The 25,401-nt window shown below is 41.0% G+C and overlaps 2 protein-coding genes and 1 non-coding gene across 3 annotated transcripts; 1 reads left to right on the top strand and 2 right to left on the bottom strand.

The window, feature by feature from the left end:
* The first annotated feature begins 263 nt into the window (after nucleotides 1–263).
* Nucleotides 264–335, top strand: trnaw-cca. The gene has a single exon. It is a non-coding gene; the product is annotated as a tRNA-Trp (tRNA).
* A 1,112-nt stretch (nucleotides 336–1,447) lies between these two features.
* Nucleotides 1,448–11,746, bottom strand: pwwp2b (PWWP domain containing 2B). The gene is made up of 3 exons (XM_034122312.1): nucleotides 11,242–11,746; nucleotides 7,351–9,075; nucleotides 1,448–3,138 (listed from the first exon to the last, which is right to left on the bottom strand). Exons 1-3 carry the CDS (start codon nucleotides 11,379–11,381, stop codon nucleotides 3,132–3,134), a joined length of 1,872 nt encoding a protein of 623 aa, XP_033978203.1. The 5' UTR covers nucleotides 11,382–11,746; the 3' UTR covers nucleotides 1,448–3,131.
* Nucleotides 11,747–12,275: 529 nt separating this feature from the next.
* On the bottom strand, nucleotides 12,276–24,610 carry LOC117475954 (leucine-rich repeat-containing protein 27-like). Its single transcript, XM_034122302.1, has 11 exons — nucleotides 24,473–24,610; nucleotides 23,024–23,309; nucleotides 22,708–22,838; nucleotides 22,398–22,456; nucleotides 21,233–21,385; nucleotides 18,314–18,527; nucleotides 14,899–15,039; nucleotides 14,519–14,618; nucleotides 13,860–13,957; nucleotides 12,604–12,724; nucleotides 12,276–12,506 (listed from the first exon to the last, which is right to left on the bottom strand). The coding sequence occupies exons 2-11, from the start codon at nucleotides 23,228–23,230 to the stop codon at nucleotides 12,393–12,395; spliced, it is 1,338 nt and encodes a 445-aa protein (XP_033978193.1). The 5' UTR covers nucleotides 23,231–23,309; nucleotides 24,473–24,610; the 3' UTR covers nucleotides 12,276–12,392.
* Nucleotides 24,611–25,401: the final 791 nt, after the last annotated feature.

Raw genomic sequence — 25,401 nt, 5'->3', positions numbered from 1 at the left:
GATGCAGGAGCTACAAATCAACAAATGTGGACCGGCCACAGCTGAGGAAGAGACTAACAGATGGCTGAGGAGAGCAAAGAGGGAGATAGGGAGTGACAGGAAACAACCAAATTGATTTGTTTTGTCAGAGATCTTGCTAGATTAGGCTTCATTTACCTAGTCTGATGAAAGTGATATATTAGGGTTTGATTTGCTTTTAAAGGGTCCCTACATCAAACAAGGGCAGAAAGAGTATGAACAGTTTAAACAGATCCCTGTTATCAGACTCTGTCGCGCAACGGTAGCGCGTCTGACTCCAGATCAGAAGGTTGCGTGTTCAAATCACGTCAGGGTCAGTGTGTTTCTTGAATTTCCCTACGGGGTCATTAAAGGTCTAATGTATCTTATTACCAAACTACCACCGCTAAGCCTGAAAAGTGAAGCCAATTAGTTCCTCGAGCTTGCATACTTCTAATGGCCACGGAAAGACTGCACCGGTTAAGAAAAGAGGTGAATTGTTGAAATGTTTGTGTTTAAACTGTTCTATGAGAAAATAAAAAACAAAGTGTGCCTGTGTGTCCACTTTTGTGGCTAGCCTGACCGTGTCAGGGCATCAGCAGTAAGTACCAAACATATGATTGTGTTTTTTACTCAGATGTAGTTGGTTGTTGATGAGGCTCATAGGAAAATAATGTATATTACATTTATCAATCCCCTTCAAATACAAATGTGGTTATGACAGGAAATATATTTTATTTTGGATGCTGTACTACTGCAATAAGAACAGTCCAGCTACTGAGGGTGAGATATCGTGACGATCAGTCGTAGTATGTATGTTGTATATATGGGGCAACATCCTAACACAGCATCCTACATTTCCAGGAATGCAACAGGGAATCTATCATTAGAGTCCCCTCTAAACATGCTTCTTCAAAAAGCCATCCATCATACGCAGTCGTATTTATTTTTATAACATTTTGAAATGCTCCCATCAGGAAGTGCATTATTTTTTAGGTTTAGTACTAAACTAAGACATTCATTAAAACTTCCTTTCACCAACTTTATAGAAGAAAAGGTAAGGTTTGAAATGCCCTTTTTTAAGCTGCTCAACTTCTGGTAGCTTGTTTTTTGAAGACTTAAATCCTGTATCCAGACAATTTGGCACATCTCTGCACAGAATCCAGTTTAAAATATAATATAAACACTGCAGTTTGTCATATATTCATTGTACTAAGTTTTTTGTTTCTTTTGTATATTTACATTTGGTGTAAAAACTTGTCTTTATTCTCTTTTTTAATGCTAAATAGTTAAAGTTGTTTATGTCTGCACCACCATACACCAAAGCAAATTCCTTGTATGTGTCCTGGCAATAAACTGGATTCTGATCTGAATATTATGCTATGCTCAACCCCCCAACTTTAGCAATTGAACCATTACATTATGATGACAAAGTGACCCATCCACAACAGCACAGGTATTGCTTTATATTTTATTTTATGTACAGTACATGTAAAAAACAAAAGAAAAGAAAAGTAGCCAATAACATTGACCAACGTGGGCAACAGTAGACAGCCATGTTGCTCATCCTGCTGGCCGCTCTCAGGCAAACATACGCTGAGACTCTCCCACTCGTCTTGTGTAAGGCTGCCTGGAAACTAGCCGGGACTTGACAAACAGTCAAACCCCAGATTATCAAAAATGGGAGGAGTGCATTACATGCTCCCCTAATAAACACACGTCTCTCTTTGACAAAGGAAGAGCTGCTTTCAGCCTCCATGTGAGCGGAGTGTTCCAGACGGGCAGGAGGGAGACGTCTGGTTGGCCGAGCGTGACTGTGTGCAATCTTCGCTCGGTGTTTTTTTTAGTTTTTTTTAATACAGACCGGGCTTTGCTTGACAGCCTCTTGCCTTCGCTGCCCCCCCTCCCCCTATTCCAACAGTGCTGCTTTCAACACAAAGGTCACTAAAGGTCAGCGTTGCAGTCTGCTCTTCTGCCAATGACTCTGAGTAGTAGGGAGCTCCTCTTCAACAGTTGAATTCACAGTATTCTTACAGCATGTTTTTCCTTCTTCTCCCACTCATAAAGCTTTAACTGATAATGCATAGGGGGCTTTGACACATGTGTTCACCCATGTTTCTCCAGTGGAAATGTTGTTGTAGTGTGTGTGTGTGAGCTGAGAGAGAAAATGCACCCAAAGTCGAGAATACAGTGTACACAACCATCCGTGTCTGGTGTCCCATAAATCGTACAATAAAATAAAACAAAGAAAGGTTTTTTTGTATCTCCAAGGCCATGGATAGTCAACCACAAGGCTTCTGAACTCCCCTGCTGCCTATCAGGGCTGTATCTCGCAAATAGTGTCTCAGACAGTGAGCTCACAGCAGGCCACCAAGGTACAGATAAAGTGCTTTTTTTCTTAAACGTGACGCTTTAAATAAAGTGATGTAAAAATGTATCTCAGGAAAATAAAGAGTTGAAAGGGGAAGGGTAGGGGGGGTTTGATGACATGACAGTCCTCAAGTTAAAAATGAAATGGAAGAGAGACAAATCATGTTTCTGGAAAGGAATAGAGTTCATTATAAATACATCCACAAATCCAACTAACGGTGCGGAAGGATGTTACACGGATCCCCAGGAGAGCGGGAACAGTCACTACTTCGCTGTTCACATTTACAGAACGAAGAGGATTCGTGGTAAGACTTTTTAGAGACGTGGTCAAACAGTTCATGTCCAAGTAAAGAGGGGGGGGGGGGAGGGGTTCCTTTGAAGACGAGTTAAACCTCTCCGTGAACACATCGAGGACCGCGGTAATGACAGCAGCAGACTTGGAGGTTTCGCGAGATTGTAGTAGACTCATAAAAAACCATTACAGATAATAAATACATTTGGGTCCTTGTAGTGTCGGCTCTATTTGAAATATGATGAAATCTAGAAAAGAAAAAAAGGAGGAATAGTTGAGCATGAGATACCTGGCCTTTTCTTTTTGCTCCCTTATCCAGTCTGAACAACAATCCACCTTGGCGGCCATTTTTTCCACCAGCCTTGTGACACGGTATATAAATTGTAGCCGTGGCAACCGCACGTACTCCCTCCTGGGTCTTGATGACACAGTGTGAGAATTCAGGAAAACCTCGGAGATCTCTCTTCAGTCCTCAGCCTCTACACAGGAGAGAGAGAAGAGCACAGAGTAAAGACAATGAGCAAACAGACCGGTCATTTATCAAGAGCAGGGATTGAGCAGCAGCAGGACCATGTCACGTTAGTCTACTGAAGGTTACGGAAGGGAACGCCAGCTATTTTAAAGCGAGCTGAAATCTCTGTGTAGCTGACAGAGCGAGCAAACGCTTCCTTTATGAGCTCTGGAAAAAGTACCAAATAAAGGCTTACAATCTACCAGCAGGTCTGAGTCAACAGCAGGTCTGGGAGCAGCCTGTCTGTCTCTCATATCAATCAGAAGACAATATTTAACCTTTGAGTGTGTGTTGCTGCAGAAACAACTCTGCATAGCTACGAGTGACAACTATTTTTATGCATACGCAGTCAGTTGTGGAAAAAGCATTCAGATTCTTTACTTGAGTAAAAGTACTAATACCCCACTGAGAAATTCCTCAATTTCAAGTAAAAGTACTGCATTAAGTACGATTAGGAGAATGTACTTGAAGTATTAGGAGTAAAAGTACTTCTTGCAGAAAAATCTCAATATAAAAAAAATGATATTTGAAAGCAAAAGCAGCAGAACTTCACATTTAAGAAGCTGGGACTGTGAAATATATTTGAACAGAAGACTTTGCTGCCAATGAATTCTCTGTTAAACCACTCATGGTTTTAGTTACATAAACATAAATAAATATTGGATGGTTTAATCTATACCAAATAATCACACTTTAAACATTTTCCCTAAGTGTTGTCTGTCAATCTGAATTTGCAAAGTGAATAAAATATGTAAAATAAATGTAGTGGAGTAAAAAGTACAACATTTTCTTCCAATATGTAGTAGAGTAGAAGTATAAAGTAGTATAAAATGTAAATACTTGGGTTAAATACAAGTACCTTAAATGTGTACTTCAGTACAGAACTTGAGTAAATGCACTTCCACCACTGGATGCAGTGATACTTTGACTGACTTCCATTGGTCCAGTCTATTTGTTGGGTCTTAGGCTCTTTCTGTTGACAGTGAGCAGTTCAGCCTGTGCCTGCATTTAAGCTGCTATTAATGCTCTGCTCCTTTCTTCAAAGCAACTCCTTCATGGCATTAATACGGCTGGTGCTCTGAGGCTGGAACGGCACAGCTAAATATTTGTTCAATAAGCAGGTTGCTGCAGAATCATGTTCACTTAGCTCACACTCCCATCAACATGAACAAATGAGCTGCTTTGAAAGACATCTAAGGAAAGGGCTTGGCAAAGGGACCTGAAAACATATTCATAATGTTATAATACCTTTAGAAGAGTTTAGGGCAACAACAACAAACTAAAGTGAAATGCATTTTTTAAATACAAGACGACTTTAAAGTAAGAATTTGGATTTTGTTCTCAAAATCCTGACTTAAAGACCTTTCTCACATGTGGCCCTGACTCCCGTCCGGATTATGAGTCTTTGCACCTCCTGCAGTGAGGAACATGTTCACTCTGTGTGATAACCCTTTAATGGGGTCTAATTCAATCTGCAGGGTATTTTAGGGTATGGAATGCCATTAGGATATCAGGACTCTACTATGCAAACATTTAGAGGATATGTCAGCCGCAGCGCAAGGATTTCAATTGTGGGTGGGCCTATGTCATTTCGGCTGGGCCCGTTCAAATGTTTCTCGTTAACAAAAAGAAAAGAAAAAGAAATGCCTGCATATCATTGTAGGCAACTGTGTAATGCATATTTCCTATAGGCTAGTAAAGACCTTCTCTCTTAAACATGTTCACGTATAAGAAGCTTAAATATTATTTAAATGATTAAGCGGCACGCTGCATGGCCGCAATGAGAGAAATTAAATGTTATAGCCTACTAGCCCTAACCCTACTAACCCTAACCCTACTAACGCTACTAGCCCTAACCCTACTAGCCCTAACCTAAACCATAACCCTGTTTTGGTTCACAATACATTACATTTAGAAACAAAGAGCATACAACGGCAGAATATGGAATAATGAGCGAGCACCTGATGTGTGTCTGTGTGGTTAGACCGCAGCCTGCTGTGTGTCTGTGTGGTTAGACCGTTAGAACGTTTAGTTTAACATTTATAACATTTATGAACAAAAACATCAACAGTAAACAGCTAATGTAGCAAGGAATACAATAGAAAAACATTGATTACTAACACAGTCACGAGCAGAGGATGTTAGAGGGGAAGGGGCTTAACTGCATAAAAGGGCACATCGGCGATTTTTGTTAATAATCAAATAAAAATAGGCTATGCCTAGAATGACATTCGTGTTTACCGAGAGCATAGTCGATGCGTTTCCAGTCCCTGTAACCATGGCGACTGAATGTATCTTCTCCGCCGGCCCCGCCTCTCTCACTAAAATGCCAGCACATTTTACAAAACACACTGTCCTTGCTAATGCTATACTCCAACAATGTGTACTTGTCATACCAGTGGGCAGCGAAGCTCCTTTTCTTTTGTCCGAAAAGTGTCTGAGGGTACTTTATGAGCTTTGGCTGTGTAGCCGCCGGGTCATCTATGGCTGAGAGGTCCGGCACTGGGATGCTATTTTCTGTTATCCTGCAACGAGTGCTACGTCCCGCAGAGGGACTGAGCTCAGCGGGGGCACAACATTAAAACACACTCTCGTCTCTCTGAGGCGGCACCTGCTGTGAGGATGATGAGTGTGGTGGTTCTGGCGGCGGCAACACTATTCTTACTCTTTAAAAAAAACCTGAACATCGATTGTTGTGACATCGTTAGTGGCCGCGAGACGTTCTACCATGTGTTTGCTCCCGCGCTTCGACTATGAGTTTGGCCTGATTACATTAATGTTGCTTTTGATTTTTATTATTTTTTGAAAGGGAAACACATGTTTGCTCTTATTTTATTATTTAATTGTTAATTTTGATCAAGAAATGTTGGAAACTATATTTTCGCCCAGTCATTTTTGATCAATGAATGGGTGGGCCCAGTGCCAGAGTGGGTGGGCCTAGGCCCAGTAGGCCCACCCATAACGCCGCAGCTGGGATATGTAACCCTGGCACTGGAGCTGGCAAAATACAGATTCACTAACATGAATTCTTCTTTCCTGTCTCTAATTGTATTAGCAAAGAGCAGTGTATAAACAGTTAGGTAGCAGCTTCTCATTTTAAGTCCACCCGATCGTCACCTTCACCGGTCAGAATGTTAACGCTGGTAGCTGCTAGTCACACGAGCTGTCGCCTATAAATGTTAATTAAGTGAGTAACTTGATAACAGGCCAGAATGAAACCAGTCTGTAGTCTGGTTAGAGAGCTCTCTGCAGACTGCCGTGTACTCAACCAAATATCCTGAAGATTTATGAGGAAAACGTTTTTGTAGTGTGATTTTAGTCAAGACATCTGAGAGCAGAGCATCCCATCATTTTTCAGTCCTAGTGGAACTTTCATTAATGAATCAATAATAGAAGCTGAACAACTTCATTATCCTCTGCTGCCGTTTCTACTTTGTAAACTGGTCTTATTTAGCAGTTATTTTTTGGAATGAGAGTTACTGTCTTTTAGCCTGAACTGAATCTATCAAGTTCCTTTCCCAGTTAAATTGCCAAATGCTTAAATTAAATGCTAAAGAGATACAGTAAGCATGTTGATACTGGTTTCAGCTTGGTTAACATGTTGTCAAATCTCAACCCCAACTGCAAAACCTAAAAATAACTAGCATGTTGTCCTTTATTAGGTTTAAAGTACAGCTTAGGTTTCATAACTATTTAGTTATGTTTTTGTAAAGTCAGTTGAATCTTATACAAACTGTATGTTTAATGATTAAAAAAGGAGATGGACTTCTTTATAAACTTAGCTGCCAGTAATCATAAAATAAAGTATAGATCACTGCAAATGCCTGTGTAATACACTGCTAAGTCTTTTATCCTTTGCTGTTCACTTTATATTGAATGTTTTTCAAGAGATTAAAATACATGAGCTTTTTTTTGGTTTTTGTTGTGTTCACTGAAAACCGTGCGAACGACTGAAATAGCGACTACTTAATGTTAAGATAGTTTTCTCTGGGAACTCTTAGTTAACCACATAATGGTTTCTTAATACTGTCTTGAGTATATGTACTGTACACCACTGCAGGTGAGAGATCAATAATGTTGGTTTTGGTCAAATGATATTCATAACCCAGCTATATCTTGGACGCACATTCATCTAAAGAATGATGCGATACAACCACAGGTGATGTGTGGACTGACCTACGTGTCACTGTGGGACAGCAGCGATGTGATCTCGGGGCTCATGTGGCCCACCGCCTTGGCTGCCTCCTGGATTGCTCTCCGGTACATCCCTTTCTTCTTGCGGTTGAAGCGGGACCTGAAGAGTTCCCTGAAGGGCGACAGTTTGGCAACGGAGAGTTGGGAGGTGGTGGGTGAACCGAACCACGCTACCTTGGCCTGGGGCCACTGGGCCTCGCAGCTGGCCGTCTCCTGTTTGCGGGTGCCGCTGATGCTGAGGACGCGTGCGGGCCACCAGGGGAAGCCGTGAATCTTCCCCCACACGATGTCGCCCACAGCAACGGCGTGACCCTCTTCGGTTACGCACTTTGTCATGCTGCGGGTGTGAAGCCGCACAGTAAGCGGTGGTACTGTCTTGCAGTCCTCCCGTAATGGGACAGAAGACGAGGTGACGGACAGGTCTTCCCCCGGGGCCAGGTCGCAGAGTTCTGGTGAGGTGCCGTCGGAGCTGAAGGACTTGGACTCGTCTAGACTGTCGCTGCTGCACACTGACAGGCTAGAAGAATCCGCTTTACGCTTACGGAAATTAATAAGAAGGGTAAGGTCGCTGTGGCCGCGCTCCACCTCCTCTCCCGAACTCCCAGACCACAACTCCAGAGAGTTTTTACCTTCCCCCGAGTCGTCAGAGTGGGGGAGGCAGGGCCCGGGCACCCTGGGGCTTCGTCTCCTGGTGCCTCCTACAAGTTCTGCCTCATACTCCACCACACTGTCCTCACCCTCCCTCTGAGGGGGTCTCAAGTGGATCTTTGGAGAAGGCAAGTCCTGACCCACAGTTGTATAGGGCCTGGTAAGTTTGAGTTTGGGAATGGACACGGTCAGGCCAGACCTTGTGGCATCTAAAATGTGCCGTTGCTCCTTTGTGGGATCAGAAGGCATCTTGCCGTTTTCTCCCAGGCCATTCAGCGCCAGTTGTTTTGGGCAGAAAGGCTTGACTGACCCGTGGACTCTCGCGGGGATCTTCATGACCTCCCCCTTGCCCTGTGGAGTGCTGTAGGAGATCTTTATGACAGGACTGTGGGGGATAACGTCACCTCCGGGGAACTTCTCCCCTTCGGGCTCCCCCCTTTTGTCCTTCCTGAGACGCTTGCTGTCAAGGCTGGGGCCATTTTCACGTCTCTTAGTGTCCTTGGCTGCAACAACATCCTCTTTTCTCAACAGCTTAGAAGGGGTGTCCTTGTCCTCACCGTCATCATCGCTCTGTAGTGCATTCTCTTTTCTAGAAGTCTTAGTGTTGCTCATGCCATCTTTGCTGTCCTCGTCACTGTTCAGTGTGTTCTTGCACTTTTCACACAGTACCTGCCGTGGCCGTAGACGGATAGTACTCATGGTCATGCGGCCAGGCTCTCTCGTTCGCCTTTTCTTTCTCTTGATTGGTCGTGGAGGGGGCTGAGGTACCCATTGGCTGTAGCTGTGGCGCACCCATAAGGGCTGAGGGAAGGGGGCTCCTTCAAAATAAGGAGGGTAAGGAGTCTGTCCAGCGAGCACTGGCGTGGGTACAGGGCAGGGAAGAGGTGCAGAAGGTAAGCTGCTTTCTGGGAGACTATTTTCATCCTTTGGTCCGTGTGAAGCCTGGCTGGGAGATTTGGAAACCGGCTCCTCACTCAGAACTTCTGGGACTTCATACGCCGGTGTAGATATTGGGAAGTGCCTGGTATCTGCTTTGAAATCAGGTAGACAGAATAGCCCAGTCCTGAAGTGAAGAAGAAAAAAAACAAGAATCAATGAATAACTGTGTGTTTCATTGAGCTTCATTAAAGTGCTGCAGTGAATTGCATGCAACAAAAACATTCCTACATTTTAGTTAAACAATTTTCTCCACAAGAATGATCCCCTTATGTCGTGCTTCTATTTGACCATGTTGGATCATTCGAGGCCAATAGGACGGGGAAAATCCAATACCTTGCTGTTTCAATTAGCAAAAAATAGAAAAGCATCCAATGCTGAATAAAAAAAAACTCTTTACGTTGACTTAACACGGACTTCCCTCTTCCTGTCACCTGTATGGTGAAAATTCTTTACGTGTGGGGGTTGGGGTCCGCAAGCAGCCAGGCAGTTATCTGTCCTGCTGCCCTAGGCCTCAAATATGGCGCAATAGTATCACTGACTCTTTGAAGGATTTTATGTGTTTTCTTTCGTGCTCTAGGACCAGCAAACATATCCAAAGTAGGCCTATGCCAAGGAGCCTTTGAGAGGTGGCTGGCAGGCAACAGTAACATGGCTGTGCTGCTTTAGTCAGGAGACAGCAGACAAAGAGACTACAGGATGCCCAGGAACCCCCCTCCCCAACATCTGACTGAACAAAAACAATCCCATGAATCACTCGGGATTCAGAGATGTAGGGAAGGAGCCAGGAGATTTCGGTTTGTTTTTACATCCGTGTCTATTTGGGGCTTGTGTGTGGTGAGATTATTAATTAGTGCACATTTGGGGAGCCTGTTTCCCTCCCCAGGAGGAGTAGCTGGCAGGCACCTCCAAAATAATAGTCCCTTGGTGCGGCTTGTTCCTCTCACCTTTTTATATGCGCACCTAAAGCAGCTGAATATTAGCCTTCACAGTGATTGACACGGCACAAACAGGGCTGCTTGTGACAGCGAACAGGCAGTGCTAGTTAGGCACAGCACAAGGACGCAGCATATGAGCAGCCAGCCATGATTCACTGTGATGTGGCCATTTCACGTTGTGTACAGTGTAACTAGATACAAAGATCTGCCTGAATGATAGGCCTAGACGATGAAATATAGAAACCTGTGGAAGACGATGACAGGAAATGTATTTCCATGAGCTGAAAAGGAAGAAGAAGTAGTCAAATGTTGTCAGAGACAAGGCCTAAAATATGGGCCTATTTTAAGTTATTCCAAGGCCTCCCTTTTCCCTTTTGGGTGGGTTATTTTCAGTACAGCTTGAGCTCTCACATGAAAAACCATCTAAGCATACTAAGGGGCAAAGCTGTTCAGATTCTGATTCTGCTCATCTATAAATAGTCTAAAGCCAGTGGCTTTTAAGGTGCACAGTACCAGGAGCCACACAAGGCTTATACCATGTGACACACGCCAAGAGAAGCAGATAAGACATGACAATGATACATGTCAGATTGTACTTATTAAGGTTTCTCATTCAGACAGTATTGTGTGTTATGTCTAACTGGCAGGAGTGGGCCTTTTCTTGTGTAGCACAGACCCTTAAAATGGTCCCTGGATCTTTTCAGAACTAGGTGTAAAGGAACAGTATTACAGATACAATTATTTTATATCCCACATGTATCTTTATGGACATTTGTTTCTGCAGATCAAAAGTGACTGGTTATGAAGAGCCATTTCTCAAACCTGCAACTATATTTCAGATGATTTAAATCACTCCAGAAAATGTGTACACAATGCAGTGCCCTGCAGGTAACGTATAAACATATAAACAACACTAATCTACAGAATATTGTTCAGCCAAGGCCTGCCCTATTACTAGATACGTTTTTAGCTGCTCTGTATTTGATGAAGGCTAACAATAAGCTATAGATAAACCCACTCATATTAGCTCATGTTTGAGATAATTTATTAACAATGTCTGAGGATAGTTGCACTGCTATCTTAACAAACAATATGTCACCGTAATAACATAACGTATCTGACCATGTATTAATGAGCTAAAATTAAATCAGTTCGCCATTAGCCGAGCAGCTAGCAGATAGCTACCCTGTCAGCTACAATAACCTACGAGTCTTTTGTATGGAGGCCCAGTTAGCTATGAGCTAACTAGCTATCCGTTAGCTTCGGCTCGTTAGCATCAAAGGTAGGTTAGCCGTTACCTGAGTTTAGCAAATTAAAGATAAATGTACAAAGAGAACACTCGAAATGACACTCACTTTTTGTTGCAATCAAGTAATATCCCCGTATAGTTCCTTTCTCGGTAGGTCAGCGTCACCACCAGTGTATCGTTAACTATTTGATCGATAGTGACAGGTACCCGAGAGCCGGCCCGCAGCTCCTCGGCCACAGCCTCCATGTTTCCCGGCGTTTCGTGTCCGGCTCTGCGGTGCTCGATCGCCGCCAAGGGAGCCACGGTCGCGTCGGCTAAAGATCCGTCTCCCCTTCGCTATAGGAGCAGGAGGCTACACCAGGGCATAAAATGACGCCATCACCCCCACCAAGTCAATTACAACAGCACTGCCACCGCTGACATCACGCTCCCTGTGCTGGAGGAGCAGAAATCTCTCAAGACAAGGCCTCCCCTCTCTGTCTCACTTTGACTTGTTTTAGGCTATTCATCCAGTACGGACTTTAACTCGGATATGCCATTGTTTTTCATAGCGAGAGGCTATGGCGTTTAGCACCCATTGTATACTAAAAGTATAATGATAAACACGATAAAGAGTGGATGCATTTTCTAATATGTTGTAAGCGAAATTGGACAAATGTGACCTCTAAATATTGACAATATATACAGCATCCAAATTAAACTACAGTTAGTTATACTTTCTCTGTTATTGTCTCAAATACTCTTTAACATCATTTTATTTTGTACACTGCTTGAAATATATATAATATTTTAACCTACAAAGTTGTGTTGTTCCTAATGTGAAAATAAGTGATGGTTGTTGATCTTACCATTTTTCTGTTGATACCCTTTACATTCCAAGGCTTTTTTAAATGTACATTGTGTTTTAGGTCTCAGTTTTTGTTATGCTTATACTATTATGTCTGCTGAATGTTACATATAACAATGGATAACTTGATTGTACACAGTAAATATGTAAAATTGCCATAACACCTTTTACATATTTGTATTGAATGATAATAAGGTCAACATAAATTGCTAACATAACTAGTTTGTATGATGGAGAGGATGTTTTGCAAAAGAAAAATTGAAAACACTCACTTGGCCAGTAACAATGCTGTGATCTTTATTTGTATGTTCTGAGCATTGCAATGATCATCAACAAAGGTCTTAGTCTTTACAATACATTTTGAGTATAAAAGTAATACCACAAAACCCATACAGGCATTACAATCCCTGTTACTTGTCAATAAAACTCGGCAAGTTGTCCCCAGTGACGATAGTAAAATGTTTCTGAAGATCTATTCCCCAATTTTTCTTCCTCTGGAGAAGCTGAGCCTGTAGCTTCCTCATCTGTCATTCATAGTGGGGAAGAACACAACAAATTCAGATCAATATCCAATAATTCAAATATAGATGAGTTGTGTGAATAATGAAGTATAGGCCTGACCTCCTCCACATCCTTCTCTGCAACTGCCATCTGCTCGGAAACCGTGCCCCTGGGATTCCTGCGTCTCTCCTGCATCTTCTCAACACGGGCACATATCTGCTGCTCCAGCTCACGGGCTGATCTACAGGGTCATACAGGTCAAACATCCATTTCAAAATACTGAATATTTAATTGCCTAAGCATTGCCAGTGTTATTATAGCCTTTAGGTAGACATCTGATTAAAAATGCAAGCTGTTGAGTGACTGTTGTCTCCTTAGTTAAGATCTATTCCATCAATGGAAACAGAAAATGTGTATTATCTATTCTGGTTGATCTGTTTTTTAGGAATAATGTTTCAAAAGAAGAACAAAAGAAACTGCTGATGGTGTGGTGGGAGTAAACTCTTTCTTTGTCCACTAGATGTCTCTAGCTTTCCATCTGCATGGCTCACCATTGAAGACAATACAAAATGCCATTTGGTGTATACTTTTAGATCCTGTATCCCTGTTTAAGTTGTGTGAAGAAATCACAGATACAATATGCACAGCAGTGTTCTAATCAAGTATATTGATGACACAAACGTATTGTGCCTCATTTCCCTTATTAAATCTGCAACCACAAAGGAGGTAAAGGAGATAAATGGTAGGATTTAAGTGTTAGGGAGGGATTTTTACATTTTGAGATGCTTAATACCAAACAAGATTTCAAGTTATAATCAGGAAGATGTTCCCAGTCTTTTGTATGTTCAAATTCAACGCTACCAGTAGTAATGATATGACAAAATAGGAATAATTAAACATATGCAAGTCTGATTATAATTGTTATACAGGCCCTGGTTTCAGATTGTTGTACACCAGAGTTTTTGTCTGGAGTAGTATTTTGGTATGTTGGTTACCCTTTTTCCACCAAAAGAAGCAAGGCTTTTTTATACGGGAAACCCACTTGAAAATAGGTGACGTATTTATTTCCTATTGTCAGTAGACAACATTTATTTTTGTTTATATCTGGTTTGGTACATTTGATGTTGTAGAGTTCTGGCACCAGAAGCAAGGTTAATAAACAGTGAAAATGTTAGGGTGGCCACTTTCTTTTTATATCCGTTACTTATTGAGTGAAGGAGCTGGAGCTGACAAATACCCTTCACTACTGCAGAGGTATTTGTCCTGAAAATGAAAGCCCATTGTAACCTTTCCAACTAAAGACAAAAGCCAGATGTTAGTGGGTGTTAGGGAGGATTCATTTCCAGTGGGAAATGTGATTCAGATTTTTCATTTACCTTGTCTCCTCAAACTGTGTGATGGACATTCCTGGTGTCTTACTATGACTAGAATCACTGCCATCCTCCACACTGGGCTTTGAATCTGTTACTGCTTCCTGTAACAGAGAGGGGATGTTTATTATCATGTACATCACTGTAAAGCTTGTGTACATCAAGAAAGATACAGCTGTTGCGACACATCCTACAAACAGCCTCATTGCGTTAAATCATCTTTTTCCTAGACTATCCAGTGAATATTTACACTTATGTTGCTAGTTGAATGCAAACATTAAACGCTACACTTCAGCTGTATGCGTGGAAATGCATCTGACAGTCAAATCACTCAAAACCGTCCATCTGCATAGTCTACATTTGGTGGCTGCCGGCATGTATACATCAGCTTTGACAGCTATATGTTGCTGCTGTGCGATCACTGATGCAGCAAAACTCCCTCGCAAGCACTGCCATCTGTTGCTGCCTCCATGAGCACCATCCTCAATACATTCATAAAGGATCACTGACACTGACAATGGCAATGCAGCTACCTGACAACTCACTTACTGGCATCATAATGTTTTACCAAATGCATTGTTCTCCATCCAATCTGGCAGAGGTGGTGCTCTTTCGCCCCCTGGTGGTTGGCAGGTGGACATTTATGTGATTTATTTCACACATACCTCTTGGTTTCTTTGTTCGGCATGCTTCTTCTGCTCAGGCATTTTCTTCTTCTGTGTGGTCTTTGCTTCGGTGCGCCACTTGTTAAGAGCGTCATGGCTTCTATGGAAGAACCAAATAACGTATCATTGTATGTCAAGGAAAATGCTTCTTTGTGTATTGTTTTTAAGTGGTTCCAAAGGGGTCTACATTGTTTACATATGGATTCCCCACGGTTCCTCACTTGGGAAATGTCAATTAGATGCAATATAACCCTGCTTTATTATGAATTATCCATGAATATTTGGATTAATGAATCAAATACAATTAAATCCTCTAAAATCTAGTGCAGTAGAATGCTAAATGGGTATATCCTATTATTGAACTCAAGGAATAATATTACTTTCTCCTCTGCTCCACAATAGCCTGTTTCTCGTTCAGCTCTTTCATTGCAGCCGGTCTCCTTTCTTCTGGTCTCTTCCGATGCTGAGAGTCAAACAGTGGAAGCTCTGGAATTGATGCGGCCTTGGTGGCGGCCTTTTTTCTGGCAAATAAATTGAAACAAAATGCTTTTATTTGTATTGCTCTCCGGAGCTCTGAGTCCCAGCGGAGACAGCCGGGGAGATTGTTATCACTTGGTCTAGAATGTCATTAAAAAGTGTTTTGCTATCCTTTTTCCAAGGCACCATGCCATCTATTGACTCCAAGACTCAGCATTAAATCTATCTGCAGAAACAAAACATATTCACCTCCTCTGTCTGCGTATTAGATAGTAAATGACACTTTCAGACTTCATTGTTCAGGCAGAAAATATCTGTTGTGCATAAACCCTTTTCTCCTATTCAGATATACTAGGTGTATTGCAACACAATAATAGCAGGAGCAGTTAAATAAATCATTGTTTTGTTCCCTCATATTTCTGTGAATCTGAACATCCCTTTTTTGGAATGAATAGTTTGACATTTTGGGAAATAAGTGTATTCACTTTCAGGCATGGATATAAGAGGAACAAAACAAATCTCTACGGTATCTGTATAATAAGTTTGAAGCCATAGACATTGAGTAAGCTAAGCTTAGGATAACGCCTGGAAAGACCTAGCCTATCAATGTCCAAAAGTAACAAAATCCACCTACCAGCAGCCCTGAACCTGACTTATTTATATGCTATATCTCATTTTGTTCTTTTACAGTGGGCTTTATGTGCGAGTGCCTTATGTTTCCAGCCTCAATGCTATGCTAAGCTAACACTACCTCTGCTGTAGCTTCTTATTCTATGTACTGAGGTATGAGAGTGATACGTTTCTTGATTAACCTTTACAAAAGTTAACATTAAATAGAAGTGCATCCTAGATTAAATGTATTATCTCCAAAATTACAGTTTTAAACACGTTGTTACCGTCGTGAATTGAAACAAATGTACTTGGTTAGGTTTAGTAGAATATCATGCTTTGGGTCCAATGTTGTATGTATGTAACTTAAGCTTCATGTTTAAAGTAATTATGTAAAGGATGTGACTTAAGTTAAAGTGGACCTATCATGCTATATTTAAATGATATATAGTAGGGCCATACCTATATAAGGTATATTTATACGTTTCTGTTTTCAAAATACCAAACAGATCATGCATTTTAGCCATGCCTCATTTCGCTCTATGTACTGTTTGCTGTCTACGGGGCTGATTCTGTGAGACCACGCCCCCCTGCAGGAGAGGGTAGCCGTGCTCTGATCAAGTCAAGAGGGGGAGAAAAAAAGATCTCCGTCCTCCGTGTTTTATTTATATATACAGTCTATGGTTTTATTATATTATTATAGGCCTATAGAGTCGTTATTCATTTGTTTTAAAGCTCAATAAATAACAAAGAAGACCTTTGACCGGCACTTTTCTAATTTTGTCCGGAAGATTGAAACTTTAACGGACATCTTGACCGGCGAAACAAACTGAAACTGAAACTCTGCCGCACGGTCCCCTCGTTCCTTGGAAGAGGCGGAGAGGTGGGTGTTTGTCATCTGCTGGTGGACTGACCGGAGAGAATTACAGTGCTTGCCTCGACGGGGAGGGATTGCATTGAATTAAAGCAGCGGGAGCAAACGCTTGCCTCGGGGAGGGAGAAAAAAAGCCACAGCAGAGAATAAACAGAAGGGTAACCATGGTTACCATATGCGCGGGAAGTCTTCTTCGCTGCTTTTGTGGCAGACTACAGCGCCACTTACAGGCCTGGCATATGTACTACAGCGTCTCCAGCGCTTTCGAGCTGGCAATGGCCGGCCGTGGCCCAACCCCACATTCCCCTGATAGGTGGAGAGTTGGCCCAATAGCCGTAGCGCCACTTTACTGACGTCAGTAAAGTGTTCAAATCTGGATCAGTCTGTATCAGATCCGTTGCAGCCCCTTTTTTAGAGATTTGGGTATGGAGGAAAATAGAGAGGGTTGTGTTTTCTGACACTTGGTGAGTTCCCTGGAACACCGGGGACACATATTCATGTATAAAAGACGTACAAAAGTGCATTTTGCATGATAGGTCCCCTTTAAGTGTGTTAAGATGCATAAAACCCCTCAAATGTGTTGCATTAACTTAAAGGGGACCTATCATGCAAAATGCACTTTTGTACGTCTTTTATACATGAATATGTGTCCCCGGTGTTCCAGGGAACTCACCAAGTGTCAGAAAACACAACCCTCTCTATTTTCCTCCATACCCAAATCTCTAAAAAAGGGGCTGCAACGGATCTGATAAAAACTGATCCAGATTTGAACACTGTCCTGACGTCAGGACAGTGGCGCTACAGCTATTGGGCCAACTCCACCAATCAGGAGGAGACAGCCACGGTCATTGCCGTTCGAAAGCGCTGGAGACGCTGTAGTACATATGCCAGGCCAGTAGATGGTGCTGTTCTCACTGAATCTGCCCTTGCTAAAACAGAGCTAGAAATGGTCAAATTGAGCAAAATGAGGCATGGCTAAAATGCATGATCTGTTTGGTATTTTGAAAAAAAAAAAGTATAAATATGCCTTATATAGGTATGGTCCTACACTATATTATTCAAATATAGCATGATAGGTCCACTTTAAACGATGTTCCCCGCTGACCATTCGACGCGCAACCAATCAGAGGACAGCGGTATGTAGCGCTGCAAGCTAGCAGGTGAGGTAATCAAAGAAACAAAACCTAACTGACTTTTTCCATGGCAAGGCTCTGTGCCCAACTTCTCGGTGAACAAAGTATCATGTGAATGCAGCATTACATATCTGAACTTAAATGCCAAAGTCAAATAAGTGAATGTTACATTTTGGTTTCACATGGGACACAAACAGCAGGCACCTGGGTGAAATTCCAGTTTATTTTTACACCTTTCCATTCATTGGTATTAGAATTTGTGATAATTAAGCAATTGTTAGCAGGCCGGACTGAATCAAATCAAATAAAATCAAGTTTTATTTATAGCACATTTTTAAACGATTTTTGGTCGAGCCAAAATGCTGTACATATATTAAAAATACCCTACAGTAAAGACACTTTACAGCAAATACAACAGCACAGTTTGTGCAGAATATCAGTATGAGAAAACGACACCCTCTGTCCTTAGACCCTCACATCGTACAAGGAAAAACTTCCGGAGAAAAAACCCACAGTTTAAACATGGATTATTTAGCCTGAGTCTAATTATCCTACATTTGGATAGAAATGACCTTCTCCCCCTTATTTTTACAATTAAGTACGAGTGCCACAGTGAATGAACATGTATCCCAAGGTTTCAAACTATAACAAAGGAAAAGCATTTCCCTTAAAAATATCTTTCAGCCAAATACCTTAACTCACCTTTTGACGATTGGAAGAAGTGGTGGCTTCTGATTTCCATCGCCCTGAGCGGTTGAGCCCAGCTCAGCTTTGTCCAGCAGAATCATCTTTTGTTTTAATTCCCTGAACCTCTTCATCTCGTCCTCATCCACAGACTCATCCACAGACTCATCTTGCTCCTCGGTGCTGGACCCCATCAGCTCCGACAGCTGGAGCTTCTCCACCACTGGCAACTCTACCAAAGAAACAACCATGGCAGCCAGTATAACAGGGGGGCAGCCAATACCGGCAACAATCATATCTGATAACAACTACTGACTTATTTTCCAACTACAGCATAAAATGTCAGCATTTTAACAACAATTTCACATAACCAAGGTAAAAGGAGGTAAAAGTTCCCTTGTAATTGCAGAACAGAAAATGTGGCACTTGTACTTAATTGTAAAAATAAGGGGGAGAAGGTCATTTCTATCGAAGTGTAGGAAAATTAGACTCAGGCTAAATAATCCATGTTATCGCAGCTGAAAAAGGCCTTGATGACAAAGCTGCAGGCTTGAGGAGTAATGGATTACATGTAACAGGATTACGTTATCAGGATACAAATAACTTTATTCCCTTACAGTTACATGAATGACTGGCACATTCTTTACAAATGCGGATTACTAGCAGGATTGCAATGTTACAATCGATTTTAAAATAAAGATATATATATTATAGGTAGACGTACTGCCTGATTTTTCTTATTGGTTTTCTTTTGGGCTACTTTCATTTTTTCTTTTTTATATTATGTTTTTAAATGCAGTAGATGGACACCTGATTTATTAAACAACTAATACTTTTCATTAAAGTTTTTAACTAAAACAGCATTTGTAAACTATAGTATTCTTTCCTTAACTTAAGATGACACATTGTTTTGTCGTCTTACATAATACACTTACTAATAAACATTTTATTGATATTTGTTTGCTCTTGTGTTGATTTGCTTTGCATTTAATATTGAGGTAATCCAAAAGTAACTACCTAACCCCCATCACAGGTACCTAACGCAATACATTTGAATAGTACCCCTCCCAACCCTGCAAAGCAGTATGTAAATACTGCATTTTCAAATCTGCTACTTTATACTCTGAGCCAATTAAATGCAAAGAGACCCGCAGCCCTGTCTGTGTTAATAACCTTGTATGCAGGGAGATAAAGGGTTTGACGGAGGGTTTGGCGTCCTTCATTGTGCAGCGGCAGCCCCTCCTGTGGAGGGCTGTCTTGGGCTTCACAGTGATTACCTCCAGACACTGCTTGGTGACAGAGAGCTCCTGTTTACAGCCCACAGGTTATCAATCACTTGCATCTGGCTAAAAATATTACAGAGCTGGAACAGAGCAAGAGGGGGGGGGGAGTCGGTCGGATGGCAAGCACTGTCTCCAAGGGAACAGAAGTCACACCACAGTGAAGTGGTACCAGGGCAAGGAGCTATTTTTGTGGCCAGCCGTCCCATCTTTCACAAAAAGAGCACAGATGGCTGGAATGCACGTGCATGCTGAACACCTTGCTGCACTGTTCAAAGTTAAGGTGCCTTTTATAGAGGGTGAAGGAATGTGTTCGCAAAGGACTCAGCATTTCAGCACTTCCAGCTCGTTTGTCTCAAGTGTTTTTTGTTAGATGCCTGAAATGAGGCCTAGCCATGAAATAAAATACATCATTAAATATCTAAAGCGAGCGAATGTCTCAAGCTTTTTATGCCTTGAGAAAGTGGTTACTAACAAGTGGCTAAATGAAACTACTAAACCACATCACGGCAAAAATAAGTCCGCCTTTAGCTTAGCAATGTTGACTTAAAGTCTTGCTACCACGCTATAGTTCCTTTAAGAGATAAGAGGAAAAAAACAAATCACTACGATATCTGTCTATTAGGTATGAAGCTATAGACAGCCGGTAAGAGAGCATCCTGACTGGCTGCATCACGGCCTGGTACGGCAGGTGCACCGACCTCGATCGTAAGGCTTTACAGAGGGTGGTGAAAACTGCACAGCACATCACCAGGACGGAGCTGCCATCCATAGAGGACCTTTACTCCCAGCGGCTCAGGAAGAAAGCCCTCAGGATTACAAAAGACCCCCATCACACCAGCCACAAACTGTTCTGTCTGCTGCCGTCTGGCAGGCGGTACCGCAGCATCAGGACTAAAACCCCCAGACTCAGGGACAGTTTCATCCCACAGGCCATAAGACTGTTAAACACCTGAGCTTGCACAATTTTTTTTATTTTACATTTAAATGTATGTCTTGTAATTGCACTGTTGAGGAACCTGTGAGCTAAGTTTTTTATTCATTGCATAGCTACACCGTAGTTGTGTTTATGTCATGACAATAAATCTTTGACTCTTGAATCCTACGCTTATTTTCGAAAAATCTAGCCTATCAATGTCCAAAGGTAACAAAATCCACCTATCAGCAGCTCTGAAGCTCACTTATTTACATGCTGTATCCTTTATATATAGTCTACAGTCTATGGCTATATCTAATTTTTCTACAGGAGGCTTTTTGTGTGTGTGCCTTGTGTTTTCCAGCCTCAGTGCTATGCTAAGCTAAGTTAACATACCATCTCCTGGCTGTAGTTTCTTATTCCATGTACAGAGAGTTGAGAGTGATATGAATTTTATGTATTAACATTTGGAAATGAAATGCAAATGCAAATCCTTTTTCTCTTAAAATTATTTTCAAAGTAAGCATTTTAGTTCTTGCAATTGCATTTACACAAACTATCATTAAAGTGGTTTTAATATGGGGGGATTATCCTGCTGGACAAGATGTTTGTTTTTTTGTTTTTATCTTCTTTTCTTCATATCACAAGATCAAATGGAGAAATCCAATTGGCCTTTTGTTAAAGTAGCCCGTACTATGCTAACTTCTAGGTCAGCCTACAAAAATACGACACTCTTTTTACCTGGGGGGTTCTTCTTCGTGCTGACTGGCCGCTGAGCCATTGCACTGCGGAGGTGCTGCAGGATGCTCTGAAGCCCCTGGTCTATTATGTGTTGTGGAGGGAAAGTGATGGGGCAGTTCCTCAGGTTAAGGCCTTTAAGGGTAATTACATTTCCTGGAAAGAAATGGACAAATAAAGTATACATTAGAAGTATGTTTACAGGTTCTTGCATTTAGTTGACACAAAGGCAAACATATACTGATTATTTACAATGGGCGCAACAGTGGAGGAATTAACACACTGTATATTCTCAGCGTTAAAAATAATAAGACATCACTTTCTGCTCTTCCTCTAAATACACCAATGTGACGATAACACATGCACAAGGCGAGCGAGAAACAACTATTGTCAGCCGAGGTGAGGCCAAGATGCAAATTGCTTTGCCATTAAAGCAAACCATTTTTTGCCCCTTCACTCGCATAAAATGGAAGAAAAAGGGAGGCAAATGTTACTTTTGTGCATGTGTACGTGCCCTAACAAAAGACTTTTGGTGGCATTCTGAAGTAGATCATAGGAGTTGTTGTATTAAACATGATTGCTGTCGTCAGTAATCCTTTATTGTTCATCAATCAGGAGTTTTTTTTACCAAATTCAAAACAGTAAACACATTAAATAATGATTTCTCTGATAACTTAAGACCCATAAATCTGTTGACTAAAATCATTTACCTTAAAAGAAAAGAGTGGATTGGAATTCAAGTTAATTTATGACAACTTCTGGCAGACAATCTCAATTCCGATGCATGCACAGAGGATAAAACAGGGATACTGGCCACAAAATCATTGACACATTTCCAGGTTTTAAATTGTTGGAAACTTCTTAGATAATGTAATTAAAGAACTCAACAATATTAGCTGGAGTATTTGTTTGTATTTTAAGGCGGTAATGTCACATCTTATACCTTTATTGTCTTGTACATGGCAGCAACAGTGTTTTTGCAAAAGTTTAAGTGACAACTAAAACTTGACAAACACTTCTGTGGAAAAGTTCCATTAATAAACATTCATTGCTAGCTCTATGTTAGCTGCCAGTAAGGCTCCCTGAAAGTGATTCAACAGGAGAACTGCTTGTTATGTCAAAGGCTGCACACATGTATTGCTGGTAAAGGTGACTAAAGTCATCTCACCCATCTCAGCTGGAAGCTCCGAGATGGGGTTTCCCTCCAGAAGTAATGTCTTCAGAGACCTGCGTGAGCAGAATCACAGATTGTTAGATGGTTGACAGGGATACGTTTGAGTCTTAAACTGAACACATTGTACAGAAATAATCACATTTTGCCACACGTTGGAATCATTAATTCGATTTCCAGAGCATATGGCATGAAACAGAATTCTCAAATAGAAATCATATCTCAAAAGGTTCTGAAATTTGACATGAGAGTGGATGAGGGATTGGGAATAAATCTGTTTATTTTATTTCAAAGAGCAGTTTCATACCTGTGCAAGCCAATTTCAGCAGGGAACGATGCAATGTGGTTATTTCTGAGGTCCAGCCACAGAAGGTTGGGCAAGCGGATGAACATTGAATCTGGGATACTGGATATCTGGTTGCCTTCAAGATATAAATACTAAAGATGAGATAATGGGCAGTTAGAGATGATTGATTTTCCAAATAACAAATGATACTGATATATAAAATGGTTGGCCTCATTTTTTCCGGGATGCATCACGGATTTGTTTTGCTTGATAACCACCACAGCATATGTACCTAAGGTAGGTGGGCTGACGAATGCACCGTGAAGTCACAACTGACCTTTAGCATGGTATTTTTCAAAATACTTTCTGCGACATGCTTCCGCTGCGTTCTGCTCAGACATAATGTCTCAGTTGAATAATGTTCTGGGGGTTCCTGTGCCTCTTCATCCTCAGGCAGAATGTGGGGATTCTGCGGTTTGACAACACTGTTCCCAAACACAAAACGTAGCTGCAGGTCAGGAGCCTCCTCCTCTGGGGAAGACATCGTGGAGACAGGTGTTGATGAGATGATCAGTGACCATAGAGCATTGTTCAGGTGTCTTTGTGCATTGGTTTTTTCCTCCCTGTGTTTGAAAATGAGAATGTTTATGTTGGAATCACATTGCTGTTTCTCGTCTAAACAGCTGAATTATTAAACTGAGATTTTAACTTGCCTACAAGAAGTGGTGATATGTAACCTTAGACTGTATAACAAATGTTCCTAAATCAATTTAATCAAGTAGTACAAGTAAGACATACTGTATGTGTACTCAGTGGTGGATAGCAACAAAGTACATTTACTCAAGTACTGTACTTAAGTACAATTTTGAAGTATTCTCAATTAATGTATACTTTAATCTTCAACTCCACTACATTTTAGAAGCCACAATTGTACTCTTACTCCACTACATTTATTTGACAGCGTTTAGTTGCTAATTACTTTTAGATTAAGATTATTAGCTAATGCAAAACATAAATAAATAATTTAATAAACGACATATATGATAGCTCCACCTTTACCAGCAGTAATAAAAACACAGGAATATCCCTAACCCAGTAACTCAATATTTATACAATTCTAAAATGTGCCATTATGCATAAGGAGGATACTTTAAGTATATTTTGATGCTGATACTTTTGCACTTTTACTTAAGTAAAGGTTGAATGCAGGACTTGTACTTGTAACAATACTGTTAACGTGTAGTATTGCCACTTTTACTTAAGTAAACATACTACTACTATAAGTACTTCTTCCACCACTGTGTGTACTTTCCTTTAGTATTTTCACTACACTTAGAGCTACATATTCTGGGCTGTTTTTTATCTCCACTCTATTAATCTGACATTTTAAATTACTTTGCAGGTTAAGATTATTAATGCAAATGATGTGTCAATGAAGCTAATAAATGATGATGTATTATTATTAATTAAGCCACCCAGTAGAATGTAAAGTATTGCAAATGATCTCCTTCATTAACAGCTGCAACATTAAAGAGATGAACACATTAATGCATAAATAAAGTATATAAAATGATCCTTTAAAGGACCATTCTGCATAAAGAGTAGATACTTTCATTTTAATGCCAATACGTTTGTCGTTTTAATTGAGTTATATTTAGAATGCATAGTACTTCTTCCACAACTGCCTACAGGTAAGTGTAGCTTTTCATTCACTGATGCTAACTAACATTAGCTAACATTAGTAAACAATTAAACTATTGTACATTCAACCACCGTATTAGCTTACCCGAAATGTGGGTAAACATCTTCTTATCATGTGGGCAAAACCTGGTGTCTTCTTAAAATAAACACTTTATAAAAACTAAGAATAATATGCCATAGTTATTGTCATGCTAACTTTTAGATATCGTCTCACGAGTTCGACGTCGTAACCATGGCAACGAGGTCAACATAAACTACGGCAACCGTCCACGTGCAAACAAGGCGAACTGCATCCATAATGCATCAACCAGAGATTGTTTTGAAAACACATCAATGATTCCTTAATGTGAGCAGGTCACATGCCGGAGCTACATTGAACATCAATATATGTATTTCAATATGTGTTAGTGTAACAGAGCAGATAGATCTGGTGTTCATATACAGAGACAACGTGTTAAATCCCTTTTTCTCCCTCAGTGATCCGGGCACCACCCATCCATCTCCTAATGAGATTGTGGGGACATTAACAGAGGTTTATTTTGGGCTGGTGGATAGCAGTTATCTCCTGGTAACATGCGTTGAGAAGTCCCCCTCAGTTTGTAGTGAGCTATCCTGGCTTCACCAACAGAGGCTGGTACTTATGTGCTGAAATTCACCACAGTCTGTGATACAGGGCTACGTCGACTACAGTCACTGGCCAGCAACTGTCACACTACTCACAAGTGACAAGTTAGTTAGATGGACTAGAGAGTGGCTTCCGGTTGTACATTTCACAATAAAAGTCTAATTTGCAGTAAATATTAAAAACAGATTTAATTCATAGACTGTATATATTTAATTACACAAGAAGGGTTTTTGAAAGATGTAAATCTTGTTTTCCTTTTCCCTAATTTCTTACGTGCTCTATACAATAGAGTATATTAATAGAAACGAGTTATCTAGCTGGTGATCATCACACTCATAGCTACCATCTAATGTTGTCAAGATTCGATCATTTAAGTCATTTAATCATGA

This window comes from Trematomus bernacchii, unplaced genomic scaffold, assembly GCF_902827165.1.
Source record: "Trematomus bernacchii unplaced genomic scaffold, fTreBer1.1, whole genome shotgun sequence".
Taxonomy (NCBI): Eukaryota; Metazoa; Chordata; class Actinopteri; order Perciformes; family Nototheniidae; genus Trematomus; species Trematomus bernacchii.
The sequence above is the reverse complement of the archived record's forward strand: the minus strand, read 5'-3'. Positions and strand labels throughout refer to the sequence as shown.

Bases quoted from the DNA above. Each gene is read 5' to 3' on its own strand.
- pwwp2b (XM_034122312.1), bottom strand. From the start codon at position 11,381: ATGGAGGCTGTGGCCGAGGAGCTGCGGGCCGGCTCTCGGGTACCTGTC. The intron at 9,076-11,241 runs GTGAGTGTCATT...TCTTCACTTCAG, and splicing joins TTACTTGATTGCAACAAAAA to GACTGGGCTATTCTGTCTAC.
- LOC117475954 (XM_034122302.1), bottom strand. From the start codon at position 23,230: ATGTCTTCCCCAGAGGAGGAGGCTCCTGACCTGCAGCTACGTTTTGTG. The intron at 21,386-22,397 runs GTGAGATGACTT...ATTTCTTTCCAG, and splicing joins GGAGCTTCCAGCTGAGATGG to GAAATGTAATTACCCTTAAA. The intron at 12,507-12,603 runs GTCAGGCCTATA...TATGAATGACAG, and splicing joins CAGAGAAGGATGTGGAGGAG to ATGAGGAAGCTACAGGCTCA.